At 36.7% G+C, this 12400-nt stretch overlaps 1 protein-coding gene across 1 annotated transcript in view; it reads right to left on the bottom strand.

The window, feature by feature from the left end:
• PPP3R1 (protein phosphatase 3 regulatory subunit B, alpha) overlaps positions 1 to 12400 on the bottom strand; it is a 64116-nt gene that overhangs the window by 30917 nt on the left and 20799 nt on the right. The window contains exon 2 of the mRNA XM_077766393.1: positions 1783 to 1822. Within this exon, the coding sequence (XP_077622519.1) occupies positions 1783 to 1822 (40 nt within the window). The remainder of the gene's footprint in view (positions 1 to 1782; positions 1823 to 12400) is intronic.

Raw genomic sequence — 12400 nt, 5'->3', positions numbered from 1 at the left:
AAACATCAAAAAAATTTTTTTTAGGGTGGCTCAGTCGGTTGAGTGTCCAAGTTCGGCTCAGGTCATGATCTCACTGTGAGTTTAAGCCCCCTATCAGGCTCTGCGCGGACAGCTCAGAGCCTGGAGCCTGCTTCAGATTCTGTGTCTCCCTCTCTCTCTGCTCTTCTCCAACTCGCACTGTGTCTCTGGCTCTCTCTCTCTCATAAACAAATAAACATTTAAAAAAATTTTAAAGTAGTTTTTTAATGACACAACAAATGTACTACAATATGTGGATGAGAGAAAAGTGGTGGTTTTAACGTAGACAAGTTCACTTTGGGGAAATTCATCCAAATCATGTGTAAAATATTATAAAAGCACATTTTATGCTAGAGAACCAAATAGGGAACAGAGAAAAAAACCTATAACTGGGTAACAGAAGAACTCAGATAGATTCATAGATAGATGAACAATCGCTGACAACTACAGATTTTTAGTGATAAGGCTCAACAGTTTCATCAAAGTAGAGATGAAGTCATAAGAAAGAAGACTTATTACTGAGTTCAGAGGATAAAACTGAAAGGGGCAGCTTTAACAGTGTATACATTATTTGTGAACAGTGTATGCTCAGGTTGTGATCTCACAATTCATGGGATCGAGTCCTGCATCAGGCTGTGTGCTGACAGCTTGGCGCCTGCCTGGGATTCTCTCTCCCTCTCTCTGCCCCTCCCTGGCTCACACACTCTATCTCAAAATAAATAAATTAGCATTTAAAAACAAACTGTAAAAGTTACAAAATGTATGATAAAATGATTAATAAATAATTTTAGCTTACTATAACTGCTATAAAGAAAATAAATGGGGTACTATTCATGACAGAGAATCTAAGCAGAGAGAGAAAAAACATCTCCAAAGAGATGACATTTATGCTGACAGCTGAAGGACAACAAAGTCAAATAAAGAGCTGATGGAACAGCATTCTACCCAGAGCTCATTAAGCAAGCAAAGGTGTTGAAGAGAATGAAATTAACACAGGTTTTGGGAAAAGAAAGGAGACTAATGAAACAAAGAGCAACTGGGAAGGTGATGCGCAAAGGAAGTGACAATTCATTGCAAGATTATGTCTCCAAACAGGGAAGGACCAGCTACATCAGACAGAAGGGGCAAGGAAGGTTCAAAACTGTTTGGGGATCCTGGGACCTCTAAATTTACCAAGCGTCCCTATTCCAATTCTAAAGGATCTCTCCATTTCCCAATCATTGCTCTTCCACACAACAGACTTTATGATTTTTATTTAAACTCCCTAGTGCTCGGACTGATCCTTAAATCAAGAATTTCAAAACATGTCATTTTCTTTCTTCACATTCTCTAGTACACTCAGAAAGAACCAGACCACCCACACTTCTTATACTCCTCATTCCCGAGAAACTTCTTTTTCCAATAGCAACTTGGTCTACTGAAGTTTTGCCTTCAACAAACACTTTATTTTATATCACCAAAGGATAAACAAAGTAACTATTTACTTGAAACTTTGTTAATCTGAAAACCTTCTGTTGGATTACACCACTGAGATTTAGGGCTGATTTGTAACTACAGCACAGTATACATAATAAAGAGCACTCTATTAAAAAAAAAAGTTCCCTACTGTGATAACTTAAAAAGACTAGAAGCCAAATTCATTACTCATTTTAAACAGTTAAGGGCTAACTTTACTATGTAGATATACAGAGGTGTATGATATATACATATAGAGAGAAATGTGTAAATAAAATAAATTCTTGATAACAAGAATATCTGACTTACAGTGTGAGCACATTTCCAAAGGATAACTTGCCTCATTTCCCTGGAAAAAAATAAATAAATAATAATTAGTCACAAAATTGGCACAAATATCTTTAAAATATTTTGAGTCAAAAAACAGGGAAATAAGCCTGAAACCAATTATCTAAATCTATAAATTATAGTTTTTTGATAAGAAAAAAGTTATACAGTATGATACAAAGAGTTCTCAAATCAAACAGGCCTAAGTAGGGTCTTTGACATTAAGACTTATACAGACACTTGACTAAAATTTATTTTAAATATTTTTAATGCCCTATACATATTGCATACCTAATTTTAAAATACCAGAGACTGTCAATGCTCTGTCTTGCTGGGTAAATTCATTTTGGGACAGAGCTCAGAGTAAAGTTTCTCCTGCCACGTCTATTTAAATAGCTTCCTGAGACTGTAAAGTTGTTAAAAAGAAAAAGAACAAACACTTATTAGCATTTACACCTAGATCTTCTATATGCCGTACAACTAAAATAAAACAATATAGGAAGGTGGGTTCAATGTAAGGCAGCCAATTCAAATTTTTCTTTTGAGAAGTCTTATTTCATGGATAAATTCCAAACTGATAGAATTTCTCTGAAATCTTAATTTATAAAATATATAAAAACAAACATCTCTTTTCTATCCAGGATTCCATGTGAATTTATTTAAGGAAAAAAAAGCTCTAGAAAAACTACAGATCCGGCGCAAGGCCTGTAACAACTTTTTATTTAACAACTCTTAATGAACTGACCCTAGGGAAGTCAAGTACTTGGTGGATGATCAAATCATTTGATGGGTGATGAAACCAGTCGTTCTAAATCTAAAACAGTAAAAACTCCAAGTATAACAGACTTACACGAGGTAAAAACAATGAAAATCCTTTTAAAGTCTACAGAATTTAAATTAATGTAAACTGAATTTTCAAAGTTCAGTCATAAAATCAGGGTACCACACATCCTATATTTCATTTACCTAATCTTAACCCTATCCTAAAAAAGTATCTTATACTATTGAAATTTGAAGTCTAAGAAGTTATCAGTAAATCATCATCTTCAGTTCTTATCATGCTACCAATCATTAGTCTTTTCCTTGAAAATTATAGTAGATAACTGCAATTTTCCACAACTGGTTATTTAAGGTTAGTTTATGTACTTTTTATTTTTTTTAATGTTTATTTGTTTTGAGAGACAGAATGTGAGTTGGGGAGGGGCAGAGAGAGGATTCTGATTAAGATTCCGTGTCTCCCTATCTCTCTGTCCCTCCCCAACTCATATTCTCTCTCTCTCTCTCTCAAAACTAAACATTAAAAAGATTTTAATATCAAATATATATTAAAGACAGAAAATGATAAACAGGGACACCTGAGTGGCTGAGTCAGTTAAACCTCCGACTTTAGCTCAGGTCATGATCTCATGGTTTGTGAGTTCGAGCCCCGCCATCAGGTTCTGCATGGACAGCTCAGAGCCTGGAACCTACTTCGGATTCTGTGTCTCCCTCTCAGCCCATACCCAGCTCATACTCTGTCTTTCTCTCTCAAAAATAAACATTAAAAGTTTTTTTTAAAGAGTAGCAAACATTAATAAAACTTGACCATTAGTAATGAAGAGAGACACAGAGTTTTGCTTATTCTGCCCCTTAAGATTCTAATGATTACGATCTTTTACTGCCTTACATACATATTTCATACCTAAAACTTTAAAATATGCCTTTAAGAAAATCTCACTCTACCTTAAAGTATGTTTCTTGAGAGGTTCTCAAAAGAGTACAATGATACATTGTACTGTCTTTCTGAGTTGTGTGTATGTTTTATGATAATGATTAATGTTATAATTGTCTTAGAAGTGAGGGCATGGGGCACCTGGCTGGCTTACTCAGAGGAACATGCGACTCTTGATCTAGGGGTTGTGAGTTCGAGCCCCACATTTGGTACAGGGATTAAGTAAGTAAATAAAACTTAAAAAAATAAAAGTGAGGGCAAAAGAGTCATATGGTAGTTTCAGGGATGACTCTGAAACCCAGTCCTTATTTCTCCAACCCACTGACCTTTTACGGTGTTATCACTTCGTTATAAATGATACCATCAATCCTCTATCCATATCATTCCAAGCTAGACAACATCCACAAGATCCAAGGACCAGCCTAGCTAGAGCCCTTCAGTGCTTCTCCACCAACACTGAATGCCTCATCTGTACCCTAAATTTAAACTCCATATATCCGTTACTTCAACCTCAACCTTCAACCTCAACCTAAAATCCATATATCCTCAAAGGTTACTTCAACCTCAACAAGTCTTGTGCCCAGTAAAAATATCTTTCAAGCATCAAGGAAAATGCCTTGAAAATTGTACTATATGGAAATTTGGCTCTAGACTAAGAAATGAAAATCACCAAAAAGGTAAATTTGTATGTAAATATAAAAGACTTTTTTCTCATTTTTAAGTATCTTTAGAATTAACTACTTAACATAAACATAGCAACAATGTATTGTGGGGTATATAATATGTACATAGAAGTAAAATGTATGACAACAGCAGCACAAATATGAGAATGATGTATGTTGTCAAGATCTTGCACTATGAGGGAACCACCACAATGTTATTCAAAAGTAGAGCATAATGTTAAAGATGTATATTATAAGGGCACCTGAGTGGCTCAGTTGGTTGGCTTGAGCATCTGACTCCTGATTTCGGCTCAGGTCATGGATCTCACGGTTCATGAGTTTGAGCCTGTGTAGGGCTCTACGCTGACAGCACAGAGCCTGCTTGGGATTCTCGCTCTCCCTGTCTCACTGCCCCTCACCCATCCTCTGCTCTCTCTCTCTCTCTCAAAATAAATGTTTTAAAAATGATGTATATTATAAACTCCACAGCAACTACTTTTTAATAAAAAGATAAATAAAAGAAACAAAAATCAAGTGTGAAAAAAACAGAAAGTAAAATAGCAGTATGGCAGATTTAAATCCAAACATTTTGAGAATGATACTATGTTAAGTGTAAACATTCTAATAACTACAATTAAAGAAAATGCAACTGTATGCTATCTGTAAGAAGCTTACTTTAAAAACGGGTTACAGCTAGGTTACAACTAAAAAGACAAAGATATACCACAAAAGTATTAATCGAAAGGAGGATACACTGACTGGGGTGCCTGGGTGGCTCAGTCGGTTAAGGGTCCGACTTCGGCTCAGGTCATGATCTCGCGGTTCATGGGTTTGAGCCCTGCATCGGGCTCTGTGCTGACGGCCAGCTCGGGTCCTGGAGACTGTTCAGATTCTGTGTCTCCTTCTCTCTCTGACCTTCCCCTGCTCACACTCTCTCTCTCCCTCTCTCAGAAATCAATAAAACATTAAAAAATGTTTTAAAAAAAGGATACAGTGAGTGGCTAGTAATAATGGAAAATGCAGAATTCAGAACAAGTAATATATTACCAAGGATAAAGAGGGCTGTTTCATAATGTTAAAAGAGTGGATTCATTAGGAGGATGTTAACAACTGTAAATACAATGTGATTTATAATAAAAAACCTAATTTGGTCTTCTGTTTCTAGCAGAGAGATCCTAAAACCATCAGAATTTCCTAAGTTAGAACTATAAAGGTGTCTTATATTAAGGAGGTGACTTTAAGAAAGCACCTAAAGATAGGGACCATCTGGTTGCCAGGAGAACCAACTATATGATTAGGGGACTGGAATATTAGCCCCACTACCTTCTGACCTTTGGGGAGGAGGGGCTACTGGATGAATTAATCAACAAATGCCAATGATTTAATCAATCGCAGTTATGTAACAAAGCCACCACAAAAATCCAAAAGGACAGGGTTCAGAGGACTCCCAAGTTGGTGAATACAAAATGATGCAGGTAGAGTGGAGCACCTGGACAGGGTACAGAAGCTCCAAACTCTTTCCTATGTATCTAGCCTCACGTGTCCCTTCCATCTGGCCATTCCTAAGTTACAACCTTGTAATAAACTGTGATTTAGTAAATAAAATGTTTCCCTGAGTTCTGTGAGTCACTCTAGCAAATTAATCAAACACAAAGAGGGGTCATTTGAACCTTCCAACTATACCAAGTTGGTCAGAACCCCAGAGAACAACCTATATCTGTTTACTGGCATCTGAAGGGGAGAGGAGGCAATCTTGCAGGACTGAGCCCTTCATCTGTAGAATCAGATGCTATGTCTAAGTAGACAGTGTCAGAATTGAATTGTAGGACATCTAACTGATGTCTGGAAATTTTGTGAGTGTGTGGGAGCCCCCCGCCCCCATACTGTAATTAGGTCTATACATACATACACATACACACACACACACACACACACACACACACAGCTTCAAAATAAATGAAATCAAGCACTTAAAAAACAGAAAGGAAAACAGTCGATCATTTTTAAGATTTTAATGTTTCTCTCACAGTAACTGACAGAAAATAAACAGAACAACAAAAAACCAGTTAAGTTACAGAACATTTGAACACACGATCAACCAACATGTCCTAAACCAGCAGAATATTCTTTTCCAATGAACATGGGACATTCACAAAACCATTATTCTGAGCCTCAAAAAAAGTCTCATTAGGTGCGCCTGGGTGGCTCTAAGCATCTGACTTCTGCTCAGGTCATGATCTTGTGGTTCGTGGGTTCGAACCCTGCATTAGGCTCTGTGCTGACAGCTCAGAGCCTGGAGCCTGTTTCAGATTCTGTTTCTGTTTCTCTCTCTCTCTCTCTCTCTCTCTCCCCCTCTCCCTCTCTCTCCCTCCCCCTCCCCAGCTCGTGCTGTCTCTGTCTCAAAAATAAAAAACGTTAAAAAAAATTTTTTTAAAGTCTCAATAAATTGAAAGATCTAAAATCATACGGTAGAAGTTAACTAGAAAGGTATGTGGGAATAATCAAATATTTGGAAACAAAGCACAATTTCTAATAACCCAGGAATCACAGAGGAAATGACAAAGATAAATCAGAAATGCTTTGAATAGAATGAAAACAGAACCTATCAGAACTTTTAAGATACAGCTTAAGCAATGTTTTGAGGAAAATGCTGCTACAAGAGAAAGTCCAAAATATAATGATCTGTCCCCAAAGTAAAAGGCTAGAAAAAGTGTAAGGTTAAACCTAAAGCAAGAAAAAAACAAGAAAAAAAAACTCGAGAAATTAACAAAATAGAAATGGACAAACAGAAAAACCAATAAAGACAAAACTCTTTTTGGAAAAGGTCAATAACTAAACCCCCTGGGAAACCAATACAAATCCTACAGACATTAAAAAAATTTTAAAAATTTTCTAAACAATGTTATAAAAACAAATTTTATAACTAAGATAAATGGACAAGTTTCTTGAAAGACCACATGTGGCAAAACTGACTCAAGGGAAAAAAAAAGAAAGCTGAACAGCTCTACAACTCTTAAAATACATTGAATTTGAGTTTAAAAGTTTCCTACAAAGAAAACTACAGACCCGGACCGCTTCACTGCTCAATTCAATCATATATTCCAAGTACAAAAACATGCCAACCCTACACAAAGTCTTTCAGAAAGCAGAAGGGGATGGAATAGTTCTTAAACTCACTTAATGAGGCTAGTATTACCCTCATACCAAAATCAGACAGTAACAATACATTACAAAAAAGAAAGCTCTACTACCATACTTCTTCACAATAATGGATACAAAAATCCTTAATATCTGAGTAAATGCAGAAATTTTTAATGTTTATTGAGAGAGAGACAGAGCATGAGCAGGGGAGGGGCAAAGACCGAGGGAGACACAGAATCTGAAGCAGGCTCCAGGCTCTGAGCTGTCAGCACAGAGCCTGATAGGGGGCTTAAACTCACAAATAGTGAGATCATGACCTGAGCAGAAGTCAGAGGCTTAACTGAATGAGCCACTCAAGAACCCCTAGAAAAAAATTTTAAAGTGAATAAAACTCATGACCATTTGAGGAAAATCCCAACAATGCAAGCTTGGTTTAACACTCCTAACAGACTAAAAAAGAAAAACACCGTAGTATCATCAACACATATAACAAAAGCATGTGACAAATTTCACCAACCATACGAACCACAATCCATAAAAGATTTTCCACCATCTATTAAGCCTGTCTACAAAAAGCCTACAGCTAACATATTTAATATGTTGAAAGACTAAATGGCTTCTCCCTAAGATAAGGAACAGGATAAAGGTATCTGCACCAATGCAATAATGCGAGAGAAGAAATAAAAGGCATACAAATTGGAAAAGAAAAAAGTAAACTGCCTTCACTTGCAGATGACATAACTCTGTATGTACACAAATACTAAACAAACTCTAAGACTGTCAGAACTAATAAATGAATGAAGCAAAGCCACACAATACAAGGTGTATACAAAAATCAAATGCATTTCCATCTAGAACTAAGTAGCCAATTTGAAAAAGAACAATGTTAAAGGATCTACATTATCTAACTTAAAGATTATAAGGCTAGAATTGTCAACAGAATGCTGTTAGTGTTAAGACTAGATAAAAAGATCAATGGAACAGAATAAAATGGAGCGCGCGCGCGCGCACACACACACACACAGTGTTTTTGACAGACGTGTCCAGATAATTCAGTGGGAAGAAATTCTTTGCAACAAATGATGATCAAACAAATGGATATCAATATTTAAAAAACGAAAAGACAAAAGACTTGGGTAGATTTTTACTTTATTTTATTCTATTTCTATTCTGCTCTATTTTATTTGAGAGAGAGGTGAGCAAGGTAAGTATGGAGGGAGTAGAAGAATCTTAAGCAGGTTCCATGCACAGCACGGAGCCAACACGGAGGCTCTATCTCCTGACTGTGAAATCAATCATGACCTGACCAGAAATCAAGAATCAAATGCTTAAATGTGCAGGTGTCCAAGTAGACATTTTATAACAAAAGATATAGACACAACAAACACACACATCAAAAGATGTTTTATATTATTAGAAATCAGACAAATGCAAAATTAAAACTACAATTACATACCACAACGCTTGCAATTAGTATATACGTGCCTAGAATTTAAAAACTGACATACAAAACGTTGCTGAAAATGTAAAACAAATGGTTATGTGCTACACAGAATTCTAAGATGGCCCTCTGAAATTCCCAGCCCTAGGTATACAAACATCTTTTCCCAGTTATTCAAATACTAATCTAGGTACAGGCTGAAAGGGATTTCGTATATGTAATTAAGATTCCAAATTAGTTGACCTTAGGATAAGATTATTTAGGTGGGCCTGTTCTAATAAGAGCCTTTTAAAAGCAAAAGGGGAGGGGAGGGGCACCTGAGTGGCTCAGTCAGTTAAGCGTCTGACTTTGGCTCAGGTCATGATCTCACAGTCTGTGGGTTCAGGCCCTGCATCGGGTTCTGTGCTGACAGCTCAGAACCTGGAACCTGTTTCGGAGTCTGTGTCTCCCTCTCTTCCTTCCCCTCCCCCGCTCATGTTCTGTCTCTGTCTCAAAAATAAAAACTATAAAAAAATTAAAAATAAAAAAAATAAAAGCAAAAAAAGGAAGTCAGAGATTCAAACCATGAGGAGAATTCAAGACTAGGGAGTACACCACATGCCACTGAATGCAGGCAGCTTCTAAGGGCTAAGAGTAGCCTCCAGCTGACAGTAAACTGGGAAACAGAGAGCTCAATCCTACAACAGCAAAAAACTGAATTCTACCAACCTAAATGACCCCAGAAACACAATCTTCCCCAGACCGTCCAGACAAGAGCTTACTCTGGCTGACTTCTGGATTTCAGCCTTGTGATTAAAAGAGACCCTATGTTGCCCTGGTTAGGGTTAGCGTTAGGATTAGGTATCGTTTTAAGCCACCAAATTTATGGTAATTTATAACACAGCAATAGAATCAACACCCAGATATATAGTACATATGGCTACAAGTAAAAATGTTGACACAAATGTTGGTGAAGATATGGAGCAACTGAAATTTTTATGTACTGCTGGTACGAACATGGAATACAGAGTCATTTGGAAAAGAGTTTGATGAATTCTTTTCTTAAATGTATTTATTTTTGAGAGAGAGACAGAGAGCAAGCAAGGAAGAGGCAGAGAGGGAGAGAGAGTATCCTAACTCTGAGTCAGTATGCTGACTCCTGTCAGCATGGAGCCTGACGTGGGGTTCAAACTCACAAACCATGATATCATGACCTGAGCCAAAATCAAGAGTCAGATGCTTAGCCAAGTGCGCCACACAGGTGCCCCGGTGGATTCTTACTAGTAAGTTTAACATAACATTCAGAAATAAAAGCATGTCCCCACAAAAATTTATACACGTTTATGTGTATAAATGGTTAAAAGCCCAAACAAAAAACTAGTCTAAATGTCCATCAACCATCAAATGGATAAACTGTGGTGTATCCAGACAATGGAGTACTACTGCATAGTAGTAGTACTATGCTACTGCATAGTCAACAGGAAAAGACTACTAATACACACAACAAGAATTTCAAAAGCAATAAGCTAAATGAAAGCAGACAGATACAAAACATTACATACTGCATGATTCCATTTATAAATACTAGAAAAAGCAAACTATAGTTACCAAAAGTTCAGGGTCTGCCAGGGTTTAAGAGAGTCAGTGAAAACGGTTATCAACTAACATTTTAGAGTGACAGAAATGTTCTACATCTTGATTGTGGAAGTGCCTACAAAACTATACATCCGTCAAGACACATTAACTGTATACCTAAAATTGGTTAATTTTATTATATGTTAAGTTATACCTCAATAAAGCTCATCTCAAGTATAATAGAACTGCTTCATAACTCATAGATTTAAGTCTCTAGTTTAAAAATATAAACATCTTGGGGTGCCTGGGTGGCTCAGTCGGTAAGTGTCCAACTCTTTAGTTTCAGCTCGGGTCATGGTTTCACAGTTCCTGAGTTTAGCCCTACATTGGGCTCATACACCATGGTAGTGTGGGGCCTGCTGGGGATTCTCTCTCCTTCCCTCTCTGCCCCTCCTCCATTCACTCTCTTTCCCTCGCTCTCAAAATAAATAAATAAATAAGTGTGTGTGTGTGTGTGTGTGTATAAATTTTCTTTTTAAATGGTAATAGTTTCTGGTCATATTATAATTCCCAATTCAAGAACTATATGGATTCTTTGTTTATATAACATAGTCATTTCAAGGTAGCTAATTAATTTATAATATGAGAAGCCAGAAACTTATAGTAATTCTAAATCTAATATTGTCTAATTATAGTCCTTATTGTTTGATCCCTTAGTCTCCTTCATAGATCTTAAACTCCATGAAGGCAGTAATTGTTTTATTCTCCTTTGATATTCCTTGCCAAATGTAACACTTAAACACTGTCCCAAATTCATTCAAGGAAGTATTTTATAGGTGCATGTAAAAATCCAGACAGCCTTAAGGAACTTGGTTTAAGTGGCATGTTAATAATCATCAACATATTAAAGAACATGGTTGGGGCATCTAGGTGGCTCAATCGGTTGAGCATATGACTCATGATTTTGGCTCAGGTCATCATCTCATGGTTCATGGAATCAAGCTCTGAGCTGCACATCGGGCTTTGTGCTGACAGCATAGAGCCTGCTTGGGATTTTCTCTCTCTCTGCTCCTCCCCTGCTCATGCTCTCAAAATAAACACTTAAGAGAGGGAGAGAGAGAGGGAGAGAAGGGGGGAAAAGAGAGAGAGAGAGGAAGGAAGGAAGGAAGGAAGGAAGGAAAGGAGGGAGGGAGGGAGGGAGGAAAGAAGGAAGGAAGGAAGGAAGGAAAGGAGGAAGAGAGGAAGAGAGGATAAGAGGAAGAAAGGAAGAGAGGAAGAAAGGAAGGGAGTTAGAAAGGAAGAGAGCAAACGAACATAGTTAGATTAAGGGTATATTAAGAGAGTCAATAAATTCTTAAAAGTCCATTTTGCTTCCCGTGATGCTCACTTTTCATGAGTATCTATTAAGTACCTGGATCTCTAAACGCTTTAAATAAGCAAGCAGTACTCTAATACTTAAGTAATATTTATAGACTCTATAACCAAATAAGACAATGTTGTCACCTCTACAAGTCTACTAAAGATAAATGTGTACATATTTTGACAGCAGGCCTTTTGAAAATAATCTACACTTTACAGTAAGCATTCATAAAATTTTTATTCTCTCACATCTAGACACTTCAAGATCAAAGTAACTCTAAACAAAATGAAATAAAAGAGATCCAAAAATACTTTCATTTCTTTGCCAGAAAATTTCCTTAGATATTATATTCCTATTCCTGATTTAATGTGTATCAAAATTGATAATCACAATATAGTAAATTTAAAAAACAATACTGAAAAGAAAAAGTGAGAATCCGAATGTCTTCATCTGCTAAAAGACAAAGTTTGCCAACTTCCCACAGTTAATAAAATTATTATAAACAAATCAATTAATTTCTAGGGTAAACTCACTAACCATCTTAATACTTGTTCTAGGATAGATTATTTCTTACTCTCAGAAGTATAAACCAAGGGGTTGAAACTGTCAGTGGACAAATTTGGCTGAGACGAAGTGAAAAGGTCATAGACTTCCAGGGACAAGTCTCTTGTCTCTATCAGGCTGAGTTCACAAGTACCCCTTCCTCTAGACACTGACTTTTCCATACAGGA

Source organism: Crocuta crocuta, unplaced genomic scaffold (assembly GCF_008692635.1).
Source record: "Crocuta crocuta isolate KB4526 unplaced genomic scaffold, BGI_CrCroc_1.0 scaffold113, whole genome shotgun sequence".
Taxonomy (NCBI): Eukaryota; Metazoa; Chordata; class Mammalia; order Carnivora; family Hyaenidae; genus Crocuta; species Crocuta crocuta.
Note: the sequence above shows the minus strand (reverse complement) of the source record. Positions and strands in the feature narration are given on the sequence as shown.